The 21,728-nt window shown below is 44.4% G+C and overlaps 2 protein-coding genes and 1 long non-coding RNA gene across 4 annotated transcripts in view; 1 reads left to right on the forward strand and 2 right to left on the reverse strand.

Annotated features, from left to right (window-relative positions):
- Nucleotides 1–676: 676 nt before the first annotated feature.
- On the reverse strand, nucleotides 677–5,889 carry LOC143764364 (uncharacterized). The gene is made up of 4 exons (XM_077249850.1): nucleotides 5,821–5,889; nucleotides 2,864–2,929; nucleotides 1,722–1,875; nucleotides 677–1,485 (listed from the first exon to the last, which is right to left on the reverse strand). Exons 2-4 carry the CDS (start codon nucleotides 2,904–2,906, stop codon nucleotides 897–899), a joined length of 786 nt encoding a protein of 261 aa, XP_077105965.1. The 5' UTR covers nucleotides 2,907–2,929; nucleotides 5,821–5,889; the 3' UTR covers nucleotides 677–896.
- A 6,301-nt stretch (nucleotides 5,890–12,190) lies between these two features.
- Nucleotides 12,191–15,603, forward strand: LOC143764366 (uncharacterized). Its single transcript, XR_013213167.1, has 2 exons — nucleotides 12,191–13,848; nucleotides 14,017–15,603. It is a non-coding gene; the product is annotated as an uncharacterized LOC143764366 (long non-coding RNA).
- A 2,062-nt stretch (nucleotides 15,604–17,665) lies between these two features.
- Nucleotides 17,666–21,728, reverse strand: part of SIK3 (SIK family kinase 3) — a 129,282-nt gene continuing 125,219 nt past the window's right edge. For both annotated transcript variants that reach the window (XM_077249852.1, XM_077249851.1), the window contains exons 23-25: nucleotides 21,580–21,712; nucleotides 21,299–21,450; nucleotides 17,666–19,688 (exon numbers count right to left, since the gene is read on the reverse strand). In XM_077249852.1, coding sequence (XP_077105967.1) covers nucleotides 21,305–21,450; nucleotides 21,580–21,712 — 279 coding nt within the window. In that variant the 3' untranslated portion in view covers nucleotides 17,666–19,688; nucleotides 21,299–21,304. The remainder of the gene's footprint in view (nucleotides 19,689–21,298; nucleotides 21,451–21,579; nucleotides 21,713–21,728) is intronic.

The following is a 21,728-nucleotide window of genomic DNA, read 5'->3' on the forward strand; positions in this document are numbered from 1 at the left end:
CAATATAGCCGTCACTAGAGGGGGTCTCACATGCAATCCTAGGTGATGGACTTCTGGAATATTCTTCATTCTTTTGAGGTAACATCAAATGTTTAAGGGGAAGGAGAAAAAGAAGCCACATGTTTTAGTCAGAGAGTTGGATGAGTGACATTGAGGGGAGAGGATCCAGGCTGGGGTCCTGGAGCATTAGATGGATGGCCTATGGAGTTTTGGAGATCTATTGACGGCTGGGCTGGATCCCCCTGCTATGGTTGAGGGATCTGTCATGTGTTCATGAACTGTAACTACAGACTATACTGGTGGGAGATATCAAATCTGTCGGCCAACCACAAGTTGGAAGACCGTGAGTATCACCTGGTATGTGGGCAGTGGGACTACCGGCCCAGCGGAGGGGATCTTGTGAACTAGGGGCAATGTATTTTGGCCATCTACCTGGATTTGCTGTAAAACCATGGATGTAAGGAATAAAAAAAATAGTTGCATCTTTAACCTGCCTAGGTGATTATCACAACCCACAATCTCAGATCTTCACAGACACATTTGTTTGCATTTGTGAAAGCAGAGGTTTAGGACTAACCATGTAATGTATGATAGCAGCAGACTTTTCTTTATTCTCATGACATTTTATATCTTACAGAACATTTTTTATCACAAAGTAGCAAAACACAAACAGAAATCATGTTCTACCAATGCGTTTTATTTTTAGACAGACGTGAAAGATGACAAGGACATGGTCTTGGGGAGAAGGTAATCAGTGTCTATCTATCATTAATGATCACATTATACTTAGCCCCACGTTATATATCCTCCTCTACTGAAGACTATAAAGATTATGGATGGGTCAAGGACTACACTTGGAGCACCATGTCATCATACAGTCACTACATGGGAACATTTTAAGCTTGGCTTTGGGCAAGTCTTTCCCTCACAGCTTCCCAAAGTTTACCAATCTTGATTTTGGCTTCCTCGGCATGGGGCAAAAGACGTTCTTTGAGATTTTCAGCCAGAGGTGCAAACTTCTCCTTCAGGGTTTCGATATGCTGGGTGATCTGTGCCCTGTATTCCTCTGCCTTGGGACCAGCGTTAGCTTTGACTTCTTCCAGTTTTTCGATAATCTTTTGCCTCAGCTCATCAGTGTATGGAGCCAAGTTGGCACGAAGGGAGTCAACCTCAGCACGCAGCTTCTCTCTCAGATCTTCAGCCGCTGGTTGAAGTTTCTTGTAGAAGACTTCTAGGTTCTCTTTGGTTTGCTTCTTCAGCTCTTCTCCTAAAGGTGCCACCCTCTCTCTGAAAGACTTGACATCTTCAGTCCATTTTCTCTGGAAATTCTCAACGATGGGACGGATCTTTTCTCTGACAAGAGGAATGTCTTTCTCCAGCTCTGCAGAAACATGCTCTCTGACTTTGTCAACGTATGGGTTGATTTGCTTCCTCAGGGCCAGTGCTTTAGAGCTGACTTCATCAAACCTCTCTGCGATTTTCAAGCTGAAGGAACAAAAAGGTATAAAATCAGTTCAACTAGTGGAGGTAAAAGGCGACTTCAAGATAAAAGTAATGTCCGTTAATGAATTGATCCTGGGTACACCACCCATTCTGCCTTATTCCCGCGTGATCAGAGATGCAAGTGCCTAAAAAAAACCATCAAAAATAGTTGAACTTTCAAGCAGAGCCACCCCATCCTGGAGAAATACCCATAGTGACGTATCCAGTGGGCCACTTACTCAAGCTGCTTTCCAAGATCTGAAGACTCCGCTTGTGACACGGCTTCTCTACCAATATCTCGTACTTTATTTACGTAGCTTTCAATAACATCCCGGACGTGCTGATACGGGGATTGGGGTTCGTCATGCTGCCATGGATAACGAGCCTGTGTCCCTGAGGAAAAGAGAAACAGTTGTATGCTAAAATCCCCGTATACATTAAAGAAATTTTGGCAAGAGTGGACCACCATCTAATGAGTATGAAGAGCCTCACAAATATCCCATGACTGTTGATGCTACAGGAAATAAGGATTGTCTGTTATGAATTTAGAGATGACCTATTATTTGCCATCAATATTGTTTTTAGATATAGTTGGCATAAATGTCACTGTTTTCTTGAATCCGGCGATGTTTTTCTTTTGTTCCTGCGCCTCTCCGTTCCAGAGATACAGTGCCTTCTTTTCTATATATAAATCTAGTCTTTTAAGTCAAGAGGGCTTGGCCCTCATGACGACACCCACAGGGAAGAGTTAAAGACAACGCCCTCTTGGTAAAAAGACTAAATTATTATACAGGAAAGATGGGGCCATATCTCAGGAACGGAGAGGAGTAGGAAAAAAAAGAAAAACAGCGCCGGATTCAGGAGAACAGCGGCATTTATACCGGGTAAGAAAATTACATGTTTATGGAAAATGCCAAGGTCCTCCATAAGCTCCTAATCATTTTGTTCACAGTAGAGGTAAGCCGCTGTCTGAGGTGTCCAGCAGCAACTTGGAAGAAATAATGGTTTGTCTTGAGCAAATTTGGCCAGCACCTATCAAAAAATATGGACACCTTTAAAGCCAATATCAATATTTGTACCACACAAATAGCAGAAATATAATACTAAGAAGTAAAACTTTTTTTTTTTTTTTACAGAAACAGCACCACACTTGTCCATGGGTTGCTTCTGCTATTGCAGCTCAGCTCTATTAAAGTGAATGCCACTGTGCTGTAATACCATACACTGCCTGTGGACCGGGGTGGTGCCCTATTGTACTCAAAGTCTTTTTTTTTTATTTTTTAAGTCTTTTAAATAACTATCAATAATAAATATTTTAGATATTAGAGACCGAACACAGAAAATAAAGGATTCTAACAATGATTTAGTTACAGCCGCTTACCTGTGAGGAACAGGAGTGCGAGCGTTACCACGAAACCTCTCATCGCTGCAACTTCTCCTCACCAACCTATTACGGAGACACATCGGTATCGAACATGAGTCACATTCCAAGTTTTGACTTTTATGTTCTTTTTTTTTTTTACTTAGAAGTGAGCTACTGATCAGTAAACACTTGTAGAACATTTATTGGAAATGTAAGAAACTTTGTACCGTATATACTCGAGTATAAGCCGACCCCCCTAATTTTGCCACAAAAAACTGGGAAAACTTATTGACTCGAGTATAAGCCTAGGGTGGGAAATGCAGCAGCTACCAGTGAATTTCAAAAATAAAAATAGATGCTCCATACCGTTCATTATGGCCCCATAGATGCTCCATATAAAGCTGTGCCATATATAATGCTCCATACCATTGATTATTGCCCCATATATTATCCATATATAGCTGTGCCATATAGAATGCTCTGCACCGTTCATTATGGCCCCATAGATGCTCCATATAAAGCTGTGCCATATATAATGCTCCATACCATTGATTATTGCCCCATATATTATCCATATATAGCTGTGCCATATAGAATGCTCTGCACCGTTCATTATGGCCCCATAGATGCTCCATATAAAGCTGTGCCCCATATACAATGCTCTGCACCGTTCATTATGGCCCTATAGATGCTCCATAGAAAGCTGTGCCATGTATGCTCTGCACCGTTCATTGCCCCATAGATGCTCCTTATAAATCTGTGCCCTATATGCTCTGCACCGTTCAGTTTGGCCCCATAGATGCTCCTTATATAGCTGTGCCCTATATGCTCTGCACCGTTCATTATGGCCCTATAGCTGCTCCATATAAAGCTGTGCCATATATGCTCTGCACCGTTCATTGCCCCATAGATGCTCCTTATATAGCTGTGCCCTATATGCTCTGCACCGTTCATTATGGCCCCATAGATGCTCCTTATATAGCTGTGCCCTATATGCTCTGCACCGTTCATTATGGCCCTATAGATGCTCCACATAAAGCTGTGCCATATATGCTCTGCACCGTTCATTGCCCCATAGGTGCTCCTTATATAGCTGTGCCCTATATGCTCTGCACCGTTCATTATTGCCCCATAGATGCTCCATATAAAGCTGTGCCATATATGCTCTGCACCGTTCATTGCCCCATAGATGCTCCTTATATAGCTGTGCCCTATATGCTCTGCACCGTTCATTATGGCCCCATAGATGCTCCTTATATAGCTGTGCCCTATATGCTCTGCACTGTTCAGTTTGGCCCCATAGATGCTCATTATAAAGCTGTGCCCTATATGCTCTTCACCGTTCAGTTTGGCCCCATAGATGCTCCACATAAATCTGTGCCATATATAACGCTGCTGCTGCAATAAAAATAATAAAACACATACTCACCTCTCTTGCTTGCATCTCCTCAGCGTCTGGTCCCGGCGTCTCTCTGCACTGACGTGTCGTTCGTGAACGAGCCGACACAAAGAGCCGGCTCCCTGCTGTGAACGATGGGAGCCGGCACACCAGTGAGAGCCACTAAAATTCCTGAATGGCTCTCACTGGGCGTAAAATCCCGGGCTGACTGATCAGGCAGAGGGCGGCGCGCACACTATATGCGTCATCGCGCCCTCTGACCTGCACAGTCAGTGCGGAGAGACGCCGGGAAGACGGAGCGGCGTGTGGATTGTGGACAGGTGAATATGCGATACTTACCTGGTCCCGGCGTCCCGCTCCTTCCCCCGGACAGCTGGTCTCCGGGTGCCGCAGCCTCTTCCCCTGTACAGCGGTCACCGGCACCGCTGATTAGAGAAATGACTATGCGGCTCTGCCCCTATGGGAGTGGAGTCCATTTTCATTTCTCTAATGAGCGGTGCCGGTGACCGCTGTACAGGGGAAGAGCTGCGGCACCCAGAGACCGTGTGACGGGCAGGGGGAGCGTCAGGATCGCCGGGACTAGGTGAGTATATGCCTCAGCGCCCTCTCCCCCTCACCCGCCGACCCTGCCACAGACCGTGACTCAAGTATAAGCCGAGAGGGGCACTTTCAGCCCAAAAATTTGGGCTGAAAATCTCGGCTTATACTCGAGTATATACGGTAATTATTTTTTTTATTGTATTTTTGTATTTTATTGTATTTTTTATTTTAGGTTTTGTTTTTAAATACATTTTTTAAAAATAATGAGGGAAAAATGTGCAAAATGTACAGAAAACAGTAATGTACTGGAACGTTGGACTTAGGAAAGATAGAACTGTGTCTCGTGCTTAGAATTTGGGACATATTTAATAATTGAATATCGTGATTGCTTCCATGTAATCAATATTTACAATATAATCATCCTAATAAAACATCATAATATACATAATACAACATCCTAATAAAAAAAAGTTGGACCTGTCAGAGTTTAGGGAATCCAAAAAAAAAGTTTCTACCTGACTCTGCTGAGAACTTTTGCCTCTTTTAATGACAAAGATCCGATCCCCCCCACTAATGAAAATTTCCAACATGTCACTGGAAAAAGTTTTTAGCAAAGTTTAGTAACTCTTTAAGCCTAATAACATCTATCCTCAGGAGACACCGGTTCCAAATCAAATACAATGCCAAAATGTCTATCTAAAAAAGTTCAAACCCAGTTTTTTTTAATACAATTCTTAATATCAAATTTAGCAAAATACAATAGGATTATAAAAAAGTAACACAAAAAAACAGTATTATTCTATCTCTTCATATAGCAATGAATCATAAAATGTAATTCCCAATATAAAATCCTATAAAAGGTGTATGACACTATGCTTGGAAAATACATGGAATATAGCAAAAATATGTAATAAAGTTGGATTTGACACAATCACATAATAATGCACAAAAAAAGCATCTATGAGTTGTAGTGTGAACGCGGCTCTGCCCTATCCTTATGCAGGTCACCTCCAGGTAGGGCCGTGCAAGCTCTTACCTTCTCTTCGCTGGTCAGTTGCTCATGGGATGTATGCTGGGTGGTTGCTGGAGCTTTATACTCCTATGTACAGGCACTGCCTATGGTTTATCACAAAAGATAAGCTGTATCTGCAGTTTAACATACGGAACTTGGGGATTAAAGGTCAAGATGATGTGCTCGGAAAACACCAGGATTTGCTGTTTCATCCCCCTCCCAAGATATACATAATGGCCACATGTCCAGGTTAGTGGCAGGTGTTCTGTTAATACCTTGTACTTGATAAATGCGGAGTCCTATAGTGTCATAAAATCCCTGACACTACATTATTAATTCACAATATAAGGATACATCTATTAATATGCTCAAGTGATGAAAAGTAAGAAAAAATAACTAAAATTAAAATAAAAGTCCATAATGATGCCGTTCCACCTTGCGCATTATTCAGACGTCTCGCTAGGACTCATCGAGGTCGGAGACATTTCATCCTCTGTTCCGATTTGCCTTCTGAATTCGCTCCTTGAAGGTCAGAGGTGATGATGGACAGCTCTAAAGGTTTGGCTTCTCCACCTGTAATTTTCCTGAAAAGCTTACAAAAAATGACAAATACAACAAAGGAAATATGCACAGCAATGTAAAAAACACCTTGCTGTGAACATATTTTGTCTCTTGTCACTTCCAGAGTCTAAAAAACACAGTGTGCACATACCCTAAGGGGCTAGAAGACATTTAGGAAATCTACTTTCATTTGCAGGAATTCTGTTGGCTCGAGCTATGGCATCTTGATGGAAGATCAATCTTGTGAAAGCCTATATAGGTCTACAAGGCTCTTCTCCACCGTTATATTGATAGTATCAAGCCATCAGGTTGCTGGTCTCCCCCTTCGCCTTGTTCCTTCTATTCTTCCCACCATTATGTCCTTCTCCAGTGATTGTTGTCTCCGTATGATGTGTCCACAGTTGGCAAGTCGTTGGTTGGTGATCCTCGATTCGAGTGACATGTCTGGCTTCATTTGTTTGTTCTTGCCATTCATGGTATTGATAACATCCTTCTCCAGCACCTCTTATCAAAGGTGTCGACTCTTCGGCCATGTTCACACTTTGCGTTTTTTACCGCGGAACCGCCGCGATTTTGATGCTGCGGGTCCGCAGCAGTTTCCATAGCGATTCCATGTACATGTAAACCCTATGGAAACCGCAAACCGCTGTGCACATGCTGCGGGAAAAACCGCACAGAAACGCAGCGGTTTACAACCCGCAGCATGTCACTTCTTTGTGCAGAATCACTGCGATTCTGCACCCATAGGAATGCATTGAACAGCTTACTTCCCGCATGGGGCTGTGCCCACGTTGCGGGAAGTAAGCGGCTAATGTGCGGGTGGTACCTGGGGTGGAGGAGAGGAGACTCTCCTCCAGGCCCTGGGAACCATATTTGGGGTAAAAAAAAAGAATAAAAATAAAAAATCATGTTATACTCACCTCTCAGCGCTGCATGCGGCCGGCTGGTCAGAGTTGCTGTGCGAACGGGACCTGCGGCGACGTCGCGGTCACATGACCGTGACGTCACGAAGGGTCCTTCTCGCACATCATCTTTGGAACCGGACCGCCGGGTGCAGCGCCGAGGAGATCCGGACATCAGAGGATGAGTATAACCAATTTTCATTATTTTTAACATTACTATTGATGCTGCATATTGCTGCATATGCCGCATCAATAGTATAGGCGGAAACCCGCAGCGGAAACCGCGGAACAAACCGTGATAAATCTGCAGGGATAACCGCAGCGGTTTTAACCTGCAGATTTATCAAATCCGCTGCGGGAGAACCCGCAGAGGACCCCGCAAAGTGTGAACATGGCCTTCTTCTGTCTTGTTTCCTTATCGTCCTGGTTTCCCATCCAGTTGTTACCAGAGAAAAGACCAAACTATGTACGAGCCATGTCTTCTTCACCAGTGAAATGTTCCTCGATTTGAAGACCTTATCCAGTGACTTCATTGTTGATTTGCCCATAGCTATTTTTTTAGTCCATGTGAAATACAGATGACACATGGATGGTATAGAATGGACTAATAAAATGCAAATGGATGAAAAATTATCCTGTTTTACGAAGTGCAAAATGGCCACATGTGATTGAAGACCATATTCTTTTTCCTCTATTTTCCTTCATGGAACCCAAGCCAAGGACACATTCCTTCCATCACGTGGGGACCTTCTGACAAACCAGTGCTGTGAAGTCATGGCACCAAGATTTATTTTTGCCAAATGCATTTTTCTGGCTTTTTACACTACTGATGTCATTGGGTCCACACATATTGAAAATTGCTCTTCCAGAAGCGGCGGTGTCCTATGGTCAGTATCGTCCATGGCAGATGATGGAAATGGAAATCTGTCACCGGAAATCTGGTCTAGAGAGGGGTGAAAGGGTGGTCTTGTTGTCAACTGTAGACAATCATTTTGGTCACTGAACAAATAGTTGTTTCACCAAATGTCCAGCTGGAATCTGCTCCATCGGGTGATCGGCTGCCTGGTTAGTCTGCACGATAAGCCTGGGAACACTCATTCATAAAAATCCTGCAGTGTAAATGGACATAAACAGGTTTATCCAGGACTATATGACTTTTTTTTTTTATTATGGCCCTAAACACTAATAGGCAGGTAAGTGCTAGCTACCTGCCTGTTGTGCCTGTCGCTGATCTCTACCAGCAAAGAGGTCACAGAACACTCCTACCGGCAATTCTTCTGCTGTGCTCTGTTGACTCGGCGTGACTGCTGATGTCATGTTGATTGACAGCTGTCTTCTCACTGCCTAACTGCAGGAAGCGATTGTCAGGTTATACACTGGGAATAATGGGGCTGGAGGTTATACACCAGGGGTGAGGGGGCTGGAGTTTATACACTGGGGGCGAGGGGACTGAAGTTTATACACTGGGGGGTGAGAGGTTGGAGGTTATACACTGGAGGTAATGGGGGCCGGAGGTTATACACCAGGGGTGAGGGGGCTGAAGTTTATACACTGGGGGGGGGTGAGGGGTTGGAGGTTATACACCGGGGTAATGGGGCCAGAGGTTATGCACTGGGGGTAATGGGGCCGGAGGTTATACACTGGAGATAATGGGGCCTGAGCTTATACACTGGGGTAATGGGGCCGGAAGTTATACACCGAGAGCCAGGGGGCCGGAGGTTATACACCGGGGGTGAGGGGGCTGGAGATTATTCACTGGGGGAGAGGGGACTGAAGTTTATACACTGGGGGTGAGAGGTTGGAGGTTATGCACTGGGGGTAATGGGGCTGGAGGTTATACACCAGGGGTGAGGGGACTGAAGTTTATACACTGGGGGGTGAGGGGTTGGAGGGTATACACCGGGGGTAATGAGGCCGGAGGTTATGCACTGGGTGTAATGGGGCAGGAGGTTATACACCGGGAGTAATGCGGCCAGAGGTTATACACTGGAGATAATGGGGCCTGAGGTTATACACTGGGGTAATGGGGCCGGAAGTTATACACCGAGAGCCAGGGGGCCGGAGGTTATACACCAGGGGTGAGGGGGCTGAAGTATATACACTGGGGGGGTTGGAGGGTATACACCGGGGGTAATGGGGCCGGAGGTTATGCACTGAGGGTAATGGAGCCTGAGGTTATACACCGTAATGGGGCCGGAAGTTATACACCGAGAGCCAGGGGGCTGGAGGTTATACACGAGGGGTGAGGGGGCTGAAGTTTATACACTGGGGGTAAATGGGGCCAGAGGTTATACACCGGGAGTAATGGGGCCTGAGGTTATACACTGGGGATAATGGGGCCTGAGGTTATACACTGGGGATAATGGGGCCTGAGGTTATACACTGGGGATAATGGGTCCTGAGGTTATACACTGGGGATAATGGGGCCTGAGGTTATACACTGGGGATAATGGGGCCTGAGGTTATACACTGGGGATAATGGGGCCTGAGGTTATACACTGGGGATAATGGGGCCTGAGGTTATACACTGGGGATAATGGGGCCTGAGGTTATACACCGGGAGTAAAGAGGCCGGAGGTTATACACCGGGAGTAATGGGGCCGGAGGTTATACACCAGGGGTGAGGGGGCTGAAGTTTTTACACTGGGGGGAGGGGACTGAAGTTCGTACACTGGGGGGGTGAGGGGTTGGAGGTTATACACTGGGGTAATAGAGCCGGAAGTTATATACCAGGGGCGAGGGGGCAGGAGGTTATACCCCGGGGGGTGAGGGGCTGAAGGTTATTCACCGAGGGTAATGGGACTGATCTAAAAACTTGAATTCAATGATTAAGATGTTTCCATGTAGTGCATTGCTTCAAAGAGATTTCCAGGAGGATCCTTATTCAAAACAGTAGCTGATCCTATGGCCAGGACCTGGAAATGTAGCATTTTTGGAAGACTTCAATCTATAATCTAATGGTTGCTAAAACTATGGCCCCCCCAGAGGCTCCTAGGAAGGTGATCCATTGCATTGAGAGATATGCAAGTTGTCCAGAGGGTGATGACATGGAGGTCAATAACCCTGAGGAACCCTTATCAGGAACAGGATTTCCAGTTTTGCTGGCCTTGGAGGTCACTAGGTGAATTGTTCCTGTGGACTATGCGATTTATTTCCTGTGCATCCTGCACTACTAGATCATACCATATTACGTGAAACAGGTTCTTATGGTTCATGTTCTTGCCTGGCGTATTGGAAGGTGCAGTAAAACTTTGGTGGTGTTCACAATTCACTTACACAGGAAAGAGTATTTTTTTAGGTGATTGGATAATTTATGCCGGCGTGAGCTAAATCATCGGCAAATCAACAAGTTACCGGCAGCAGGGTGGCTCAGTGATCAGGGATGTTCCTTTGTAGATGTCCTGGGTTCAAATCCCAAAGAACACATCTGCCATGAGTTCGTATGGGTTTCCTCTGCAGTGTGGGAGGACACCAAAGACAAGTTTTGGAGTGTGACCTTAGTGCCATCAACCTTTAGCCAACAATTTATAACGTGAGCCCCATAGGGTGTGATGAAAAGTGTAAAGTGCTGAATGCAGGGGCTTAATGATCATGGACACTGAGGGTGCGACCAGACACGTGCGGGAGTAGGAGGTGGCACCAACACCAATTTCACCTGGATGTACGTCCTCGGCCACAAAGCCAAAAGGTATTGCTGTGCGGAGACCGGCCAGCTTCCTGCACTGCAATACATGCTGACAGCCAATCAGAGGCCAGCAGATGTTGGCTTGCCAGTGACATCATGCGCTGCCTGTGCCGGCACACCCAAGTCAGATACCGGCTAGTGCACCAGCTATAGAAGACAGCAAACATCATAGGAGAAGGTAAGAATTGTTTCTTGTTAAAATTGTGCTTAAAAAAAGTAAGGGCCCATGATGCGGTTAACATTATTCCTGGAAGGAACCCAAGATGGGGTATGTGACATTATTCCTAGGAGCCCAGGACGGGAGGAGCATGACATTATTCCCGGAAGGAGCCCAGGATGGGAGGAGGGGGGTGACATTATTCCCGGAAGGGGCCCAGGATGGGAGGAGGGGGGTGACATTATTCCCGGAAGGGAGGAGGGGGGGTGACATTCCCGGAAGGAGCCCAGGATGGGAGGAGGGGGGTGACATTATTCCCGGAAGGGGCCCAGGATGGGAGGAGGGGGGTGACATTATTCCCGGAAGGGAGGAGGGGGGGTGACATTCCCGGAAGGAGCCCAGGATGGGAGGAGGGGGGTGACATTATTCCCAGAAGGAGCCCAGGAAGGGAGGAGGGGGTGACATTATTCCCAGAAGGAGCCCAGGAAAGGAGGAGGGGGGTGACATTATTCCCGGAAGGAGCCCAGGATGGGCGGAGGGGGGGGTGACATTATTCCCAGAAGGAGCCCAGGAAGGGAGGAGGGGGTGACATTCCCGGAAGGAGCCCAGGACGGGAGGAGGGGGTGACATTATTCCCGGAAGGAGCCCAGGACGGGAGGAGGGTGGTGACATTATTCCCAGAAGGAGCCCAGGACGGGAGGGGGGGTGACATTATTCTCGGAAGGAGCCCAGGATGGGAGGAAGTGACATTATTCCCAGAAGGAGCCCAGGATGGGAGGAGGGGGTGACATTATTCTCGGAAGAGGCCCAGGATAGGAGGGAGGTGACATTATTCCCATGACGGGTGGGGACATTCCCAGAAGGAGCCCAGGATGGGAGGAGGAGTGAAATTCTCAGGAGCCAAGGATTTGGGGGGGGGATTGTGAGACTTTCCCAGGAAGGGAGGTGGGGGGGGTGACATTCTTGGAAGGGGCCCAGAATAGGGGGGCACTATTCTCGGAAGGAGCCCAGGATGGTGGGAAGGAGACATTATTCACCAAAGGGGCCCAGGATGGGGAAAGGGGGATATTATTCCTGTAAGGGGCCCAGGATTGGGGAGACATTATTCCCATAAGGGGGCCAAGATGAGGTGGGAATTTATTCCAAGAAGGGGCCCCAGGATGGGGGAATATCATTCCCAGAAAGGGGCCCTGGATGGTGGAAGGGGGACATTATTCAAGGAAGGGGCCAAACAGGTATTTATAGGTTCTAGAATGCTGCAAGAGCACGTGTATCTGACCAAAATGCAGGCCCTTTTACACTGGGGCCCATGGGCCTCTAGTTACACCACTGGCTGTATAACAGGAGCCTGGTAGTGCTGATCCTCTCCGTTCGTAGGAATTGTACACTATCCGGTACAGGACACGGCTCATAGATAACAACAGCTTTCTTTTAGTTTAAAATGAGAAAAATAAAAAAAAAATATATAAAAAAAAAAACAATTGCAGCCCCTCTTCTCCAACTCTGGACTGCCCCCTTGTAATTATGTCCAGGTAGCTTTTAAATAAACCTGAAACCAGAGAGGGATTGATCTGCATATCACAAGTTTATTTCCAGGAATTCACTCCCCAAAAAAGAAAAAAATCTGTCTGACGTCTCAAAATGAAAAAAATATATATATCACTGATACAGCCATTTTAATACATCTTTTGTAGTTTTTTTTTTGTCTAGTCCAACATAAATAATGAAAAATATCAACCAGTAAAACATAACGAAATCATTACTTTGGACAAAGATCGAGAGCTGTTTTGTTACATTCAGAAGATTCCTGCGTGTATTGGATGCAAAGAAAATACTGAACAAAAAAAAATAAAAAAATCCTAACATACTATACAGGCTCTTCATAGGAATAGAAAGAAAAAAAGACAAAATATAATATAAGTGCTGACCGAGGCAGCTGTAAAGGGCTCTCGTAACAGAAGCACATCATTCCTTCAACCACTTGCAGCATACGTTTTTACAAAAAAAAAAAAAAAATACAGGATAATGGCATTTATCGCCTTTTTTGTAAAATTTTAGCTTAGAAAATAATGCGCGGTGTAAATCATGGATGTGGCTTCTCATGCTATGGATGGGGCAAGTAGTTGTACGGTCAAACGTGAATCCTGGTCTTTGTTACATGGCCTGGGCAACGTCACATTCTCCAGTACCTTGTCAAGAATTTTGAACAGTCATTTTGTTTGGACAGACTGTATTACAAGAAGATGCACGACTCATCTTTTCAAGTAATATTTTAATTTCTCACCATTAACTTTTCAAAATATGAAGGAAAATCAGGAAAAAAAAATTGCTTTTTAGCATTCATATAATGGCCGAAGGTCCCGGCATCATTGAAGTCTGCTTATCAAAACTACTGGCATAATAAATCCATAAAACCGTGTTAATTCGGGACAGAGATATGATCTGTTCAATGAGAATCCAATTCGTGATGAGTTTTAGTTAGTTTGTTGGCCCTCGGAAAATTCAATTTTGCACAAATTGCTAAAATAAAAGAAAGCTTGCAGTCACTTTACGCAAAGCAGAAGATTGCATCAGCCAGAGGAGGATAACATGATCTGGAATTATCATATCATTCGTAGCCTGTATAAAAGCAGAGGCGAGGAATGCAGCAGCAAATTTCGTGGCGAATCTGGATAGTGAGAGGACGTCATAGCTCATTAATAGAAATAGGGAGAGAAAACCATAAATCACTGAAGAAATATTATATAGTATGTGTGACACACTAAGCAAGAACTGGTTAGCTGGGAGCCAGCAGGAGGGTGTATACTGCAGGGGAGGAGCTAACTTTCTTTGTATTACTTAGTGTCAGCCTCCTGTTGGCAGCAGCATACACCATGGTCTGTGTTCCCCAATGAGGCAAAGGAGAAATTATATAGTATGTGTGACAGGACAGAAGTGAAAAACAGCTCCCATCCAATTACCCATATAAATGAGGGCTCCGAGAAAAAGATTTTACAGCGAGTACCCAAAATCTTCCTATGTTGAGGTTGTTTGGACATTACAATGGCTGTTTGCATTAAAGAGATTGTAAAAGTGTTCAGTATAGTCCAAGGAGTGGTACACCCGTCCGTTCGAAACAATTGGAGGCTTTGGAGTACATGCAAATTCAAGGAAAATAGAATTTTAGGGGGAAAATTTGACGAAGCCGGTGAATTCGAATTCTGAAGATTCCCTCGTCAGGATTTCCAGCCTTTGTAGTTCATCTTTACTCCTCACACAAAGTACATGGTTTACTACCATCCTGACGGCAATTTGACCCTGCGGATATTTGTATGGAACATCGATCACTGCCGAAATCTAAGAACTAAAACCAGGTACTGGAGAACGGTGATCGTCGGCCGTCAGTCCAGCTGCAGCGGTAATAGCACATTCCTGTATAATGCTTTGCCTTATGTTGTTTTTTTTTCCCCATCGTCCATTTCTTTAAAAAAATAAAGATCTTGGATTCTGATGTTATCAGTAATGGCAGCGGTTAAAGGATTTTATTCTTCTTCTGCATTTCTAGGTTTTCTGAATAACTCACAAAGGTGTGTTTGGCTAAATATGGCTACCAACTGTGTACCCAACCTATGCCGCTTGCTGACGGTATCCCATTTAATTTCTACAAAAACTTCAGATAAGGTCAGCTAACTCTCCCCAAAGCCATGCATGCTCAGTTTGGCAGAGCGTGAATATGTTCTCATAGTGGAGCAAGTCGTTGTCAGACACCTCTGCATTGGACTTTAAATGCAATATGCCCAATCTCTTTCCTCTCCCAATTTCATAAAGTTGGGAACATTTTTCTATTTATGTAGCATTTATGCCTCTCGGTTCAGAATACATGCATGCTCAGAGAAGTAGAGTGTGCAGGTGTATGAATGGTGGTCAGGAGAACAAGAGTGGTCTGCATGTCTGGCTTTACCGCACAGGATCAGGACCAATTCTGTACGGTAAAGCCATAAATACAGATTAGATGGCTGTGAGCTAAGCACTCAATTATTTTCTTTATCAGCTCATGATGGCCAAGAGTTTATTCCAGTCCTGCAGGGTTATGATAATATCTTCACGGAGGGCAATAAACAACTTTACTTATTATTCAGATACTTAATTCCTTATCGAAAACTGGCTCCAAACCAGCTCCCCGTAAAGCAAAAAGTGCCCCTGCCCCCGTGTATCAGAGCTGTTACCCAACTCCTTCTGCAGGTTAGTCAATACCTGTCCATTCCTAGAACACAGGCTCCCATTGAGGTACACCCCCGCTTTCTAAAAAATGACTCATCGGCCAAATACTTTAGAATGTGCGGAACGTTCTGTGTCCACATAAACCACAGAGGGGTGCAAAGGCCAGTTTGCCCATGCTCATTAACCGATGGATGAACCTGCAGATATAAACGGCAATGCCCAGGGAACCAGTACAATTGATAGAATTTACCATAAAGTCTTTTTTTTTTTTTTTTCTAGAAGGGTAACCCTGCAACGCGTGAGCAGCAAGCAATAAATCTGAAAGGAACGAGAGAAAAAAAGGAATAAAAAACAAAGAAAAAGAGAAAGGATGCATATAAAAAGCATGCAACTCAAAAGATACAGAACATCCACCATTACTCCATGAAGAAAGCCAATAATTACTCAGCGGCTGTAAAGAACTCAGGGGTACGTAACCCGGGGGGGCTACGGCGGCCTCGAGGTACCTACACCCGAATGCTACAAACACTGAAACGAAGTCCACAGCTTCCCATCTTTTACTGCAAACTCTTTTCCGAGGCAGCAAAATGGAAATTTTTCGTGCACATGCCAGGAGGGTACGGACGGGTGCCTTAAAGACTGAGGGAAGGGGGAAAAGGCTAAAATAACATTTAAAAAAAAAGTGTGAGTAGGTACAGAAGCATTAAAAAAAAAAAAAAAAGTCAAATTGACGGCGTGAGTAATAGGAACACACGATAGGCAAGCATTGGGAAAGGGCCAAAAAGCTTCGCTATCAAAAAAACTAAAAAACAACTACCACTAACTTTGTCCTGTCGGCAGCAAGTCACGCGTACTGCCCCGATTGTATCAAAAAGGTCTTGTTAAAAGTGTACGGGAAAGTTTACAAATCGAGTCGTACAAGCGAAACAGCGGCGTGTGACAAGTATGGAATGATCTCCGGGGTATGGAAACGTCTATTACATCCATTCTCCTCCGATGTCCTTTCTGCAGCACGTCTTCAGCCATCGCCAATTTAATCCCCCCCAAAAACTAAAATCACTTTATACTTATATTTATATATATAGCTTTCTCTTTATAAATAGATCTATTATGGCGTCGTAAGGGCGTAAAAAAAAGGTGATAATAAGAAAACATGTAGAACAAACGAGAAAATGAACACTGAGTGGGGGACCCACATGCAAACCTGCGTTTTCTGCCCTCTTAAAACACAAACTTTTGTTTAGTCGTATTTCTTTCTTTTTTTCTTTTTTATTACCAATAACAACATTTTTCATAACATTTAGGGAGACAAAAAAATAAAAAAAAAAAAAAAAAAAAAAATGAACGATGAAATTAAAAACGGATAAAAAGGGAAGAGGACGAAACATTTCTTACACCAGACGAGAGATAGGCGGTGAGAGCCTGCTTCGGGATTAGCAGGTGTATTTTTATTTTATTTTTTTTCTTCTTTCTCAAATATATATATATACATATTTTTTTATATAGTTTTTTTCCATATATATTTGTGTTTGTAAGAGAAAAGAGAGGCTCTTTGGGCCAAAATTGAAATGAACTGGTGAGGAGTGCAGGGACAACACACACACACGTATATAAAGACATGTTGCCCCCGTAGACCCCCCACATATGACGGCGTCCTAGGTCGCACAATATATGTATCCAGCATACGCTTCCAAACTTAAAGTCGGCTGGTTGCATCGTCAACTTCAGGTATTAAGGCAGCACGGGAAGGAGTGCAAAAAGTTACACGAAAGGGGGCGAACAGTTTACGAGTAGAGCGAGAGGCGGTAAAGCATGGAGGATGAGTGACCGGTTGCTCGTAAAGGAGCTCCCGGTCTAGTTTTAGGGAGGAGGGGGGGAATGCTGACATGGGATTACAGCCCTGATCAGACGCAGCAAATTCAACACTGGTTAACAGAAAGCCAACAGAGAGGACGACGAGAAACCTTTGTGCGCGTGATGAATAAGTAGACATATAGACGATGTAAGGCGATAGCGTAGGACAAGGTCTTGTTTGCATCAATAAAAATGTGAGCTGGTTTTATGACCGGACCTCTGGTGAAGGGGGAAAGAGCATATCCGGCAGCAAATATCTGCACGGCCGTCCTGGACTCATCGCTTAAAGTCCTGTAACAGCGGACATAAAAGGCTATGTATGACCCGACCAGTAACAGCTGCTGATCTGTAGGAGCACATGTCTTTATATACACACACGCACCCACTCATGATATATACATCCTTACAGACAATTATATACATGTACATACACATATATATATATATATATATATATATATATATATATATATATATATATATATATATATATATATATATATATATATATATATATATACACATATACATACACACAGTCCCCACACATACTCTACGAGGAAAACACTTAACGATCTCGTCTCCGACCCGCTCGCTGCTGCATGGAGATGACAACATTCCCAAGCGTGCAATCAAGGGTTAATTACGACCATGATCGATGACTGACGAAATGCAACGCGCACACACACAAAAAAAAATAATCAAATGTAAAATAAGTAGCATATTGCACCAGGCTTAATCTCCCAAGGGCCTAACGGGCACCTGCATGGGATCTGTGTCTATGAAAAGTGGCTGGGCAGGAGGAGTTGGCACCCAGGGCATAAGGTTTACCCCACGTCGACGCACAACCTTAGAGGAGGCCAGGGTTGCTCGTCATCTACATAAATAAAATTAGAGTTCTCTATTGTCTTGTCCTCAACGATGAGGAATCACTTGGTATGGCACGTCGCATCAACAGAACACCCTCCAAAAGGCAGCAGCTTTATCATGTGCAAAACATGGTGCCAACGTCGCTGTTCTCAAGGGTCCCCACTAGGACCCTTACAAGTACAAATATCGCTTGTGTAGCCTCCATCCCACTTGCAAATAACATCTTACGTAGGTCTACTCAGAATTCTTTTGTGTCATCTCTATGTGTGAGCAATGCGATTCACCTGGTTTTCAAAGGCATCCTGGGCTTCTCTTCTGCCGCCGGCATCCCGGCTTCTCTTCTGCCGCCAGCATCCCGGCTTCTCTTCTGCCCCTGGCATCCCAGCTTCTCTTCTGCTGCCCACACCCTGACTTCTCTTCTGCCGCCGGCAGCCCAGCTTCTCTTCTGCTGCCCACATCCTCACTTCTCTTCTGCTCCCGGCAGCTCTTCTGCTGCAAGCATCCTGACTTCTCTTCTGCTGCCCGCATTCCGGCTTCTCTTCTGCTCCCGGCATCTTGCACTTACTAGGCAGCCATAAAATCATGACTTTGAATGAGGGCTAAAAAAGCCAGACACACTCAGATGTAAAAGACAAGCAGTGGCTACAAATTACTGGACTGGATGACAGACTAATCGAAACGCTCATCCATTGCTCATGCAGATCTACTCCCTGTCGAATCCCCCCAGTCCAGTCTGCCTTTGCCTCAGTGTGTTGATGACATCTAGTGCTAACCCAAAGTTTACCAAAAATGGTCCAAAAACTTTAGAAAAAATAATAAAAAACCCTACTTCTTAAAATGGCACATACTTCCTACACAATATTATTTTAGCAAGTGGGATGAAAGGTTATTTTCTCTCTCTTTGGCTTGGAATAAAAAAAAAAAAATCAAAAACTACCTGCTGAGTAAAATTAAATAGTGCAATTTGTGAAAAATTTGGAACTTGTCAGAGGTCTTAACTCCCGACCTGTGTTAATCGGGTAAACGTAACCCTGTGAGCCAAGATGGAGAACGAATGTACCCAATTAGTGTGTATGGAGAAGCATAGGCTCTCGGTCAGGTGCCACCTCTCCTACTATAGCACTGCACCCTAGGTACTAGCTGCTCCTGCCAGACCACCCTTGGACATCAGTCTTGTGTGCACTGGTCACCCACAGGTGCCGGCGTCTCCTGCGTCCATGCTCGGATACAAGCCCCTACCCTTGTGAGGCTGCAGTCTCTCTCGACACAGTAGGTGAATTCTTTGCTGGTGTTTCTGTATTTCAGTCACCAAATATTTCCCGCCCCAGCCAATATTACACTTCCCCACCCCATCTAGCGCCTTGGAGCAAGATCTCGGCATTTCTTGCCACTGCCTGTAGGGGCGGTAGATCACAGACCTATAACAAAAAAATAAAATCCAGGCCCTTCTTTTTGTGATGACTCAAAACTCCTCCAATGGAGGACTGAAAAATAAAAATATGACGACGTAGTATGAGGGGCTCTTCCTTAAGAACTAGTCTGTGATGTGGTGGGGTGACATGGCGAGTCCGTTCAGGGAAGGAATACAGATGAAATTTGGCGCTAAAGCTGCAGATACTGTTGGTGTCAAAAAGATGGGACCTTCTTGTTTCTTCACGGGAGCCTGCAAATAAGAAAAAACAAAAGGGAAATTATGCCACCATCAATGCAAGGAGCATGACCAGCTACGAAGACGACCGGTCGGCTTAACTGGGACGACTTGGAATCTATTTTTATGCCCCAGAAAATATCAATGAAAGAGTGACACTTCCAAGAACTCCTCTGCTACTCCTCCTGGACATGCATGAATAGACTGGGTGCTGCCATTCTCCTTGTTAAAGGTGTCCATCCATGCACCGCCTGCGACTGAAAGCACTGATCTGACTGTTTCCAGAGTTTGCATGGACAGGCTGAATCAGGTTGGTTTTCTTGTACCTGTATCTAAACTTTTATTTTGTTTTGGGGTATTTTTTTTGTCCAGGATGGAAAGTTCCAAACTTTGCAAATTACTCTTTATTAAGAGATTTGTTTTCATTTCTGAAAAAAAAAAAAAAAAAAAAAAGAAAAAAAAACATGGCCTGTATTTGGCATCCAAACCCCCAGCTGCCTTCATGTGTACGGATTTGAGGCTTATGTGGAGCACAGATGATGGCAGTGATGGCTCAGCACCTGTGTCACCAACGATGCGGGAGACTGTACCCATCACTGCCATCATCTGTGCTACAAATGAGTACAATCCCAAAAGCAATGCAGGCAAATAGACTGGGGAAAACAGGAGCTTGGAAGCTTCTTAAATGCAACTTTTTTTTTTTTACAGTACCGTAATTAAGTTATATTCCCTAATAAAGTGATTTGCAAAATATAAAACTTTCTACACTGGACAAAATGATTTAAAAAAAAGTTTACTTAATGTTTAAAAGTTTTGTTTTTTTTAAATGATTAGAACGGTATAAAATAAAAATTGTAATACCTCACTGATTCCCCACCGCTCTTTGTAATGCGACCGCTGCAGCCAATCACTGATGACAGTGGTGAACAAGCTACACCACTATAGTTAGTGATTGGGTGGCTCATGGTCATATGTTGGTTTAAACCCAGCAGAAAGGACAGAATAGCAGAAGAGAGTAATGATGTACAATAACAATTGTATTATGGTACCGTGTTAGCCAGAAAAATCGATGTGAATACTTTTCTGCCCAATGATGACAAAAGTATTCTAGGAGTGATACCTTTAATGGCTAACCAGAAAGGTATCACTCCTAGAATACTTCTGTCATCATAGGGCGGAACAGGAGTAATAAATGAAAGTAAAGTCGAGTATGACTTTTTTTTTTTTTTTTCCTTTATTATTTTATATCATTCTGAGCTTTTATTTTTGGTCACCGGACACCCCCTTTAAAACTGTATTTGTATTAATACCTAGAAATCTGCTCCTCAACGGGGTGCTTTAAGTATTGCCCCATTAGTGCTATATCTAATCATCAAGAATGATGCTAGCCCACCAGGGTTGTTGGCATGGCCACTTTCCATACCCTAGATGACCAGGTCACCAGCCACAAAGGATTAGAAGCAACAAGTCTGTTCAAAGTTTGGTCTATTAAAAAGGGACCGAACAATTGCAACATGTGAGATGGGACCCCACAAATGAAAAAAGGGGTGGGGGGAACCCAAAAGAGACCAAACTATGTCAAGAACCCAAAAAACTACAGAAGTGAAGAACTCGGGACTTCGTACCTCCCTTCACACTCCCGCCTGCTCCATGCTGAAATTCAGATCGGTGTGTTTGTACCCCAACAGCATGGTAGCGGGGTAACAAGAGGTGGCGAGGTGCTGTCCTCCGTCTCCTATCACAGACAGCTCCGTCTCTTCGGGAGATCGCTCACAATCTGCTCAAGGGAAATCAGTGTGAATATACACATCAGAAAATACGCAGACGATACGGGGCAAAAAGCAAAAAAAGATGAAGGAACGTCACGTCATGGTGAAAGCAGAAAAGTACGTAGGAGATGACTTACCTTCACCCTCTCGGTCCTGAAGCTGCTGACTCCCCATGAGCGAGGAGCGGCTCTGAACGGCGTCAGACATGCGAGCCGAGCTTAGCGCTTTACCTGCCATCAGACTCATACCAGCCAAATTATCCAGCTGCACCTACAACAGAGCACAT

The sequence above is a fragment of the Ranitomeya variabilis genome, chromosome 4, assembly GCF_051348905.1.
Source record: "Ranitomeya variabilis isolate aRanVar5 chromosome 4, aRanVar5.hap1, whole genome shotgun sequence".
Lineage (NCBI taxonomy): Eukaryota > Metazoa > Chordata > Amphibia > Anura > Dendrobatidae > Ranitomeya > Ranitomeya variabilis.

What these genes read in the sequence shown, in the direction of transcription:
- LOC143764364 (XM_077249850.1), bottom strand. Translation starts at nt 2,906, where the DNA reads ATGAGAGGTTTCGTGGTAACGCTCGCACTCCTGTTCCTCACAG. An exon ending in CGCACTCCTGTTCCTCACAG is followed by an intron (nt 1,876 to 2,863) that starts GTAAGCGGCTGT and finishes TCTTTTCCTCAG; the next exon opens with GGACACAGGCTCGTTATCCA. An exon ending in GATCTTGGAAAGCAGCTTGA is followed by an intron (nt 1,486 to 1,721) that starts GTAAGTGGCCCA and finishes TTGTTCCTTCAG; the next exon opens with CTTGAAAATCGCAGAGAGGT.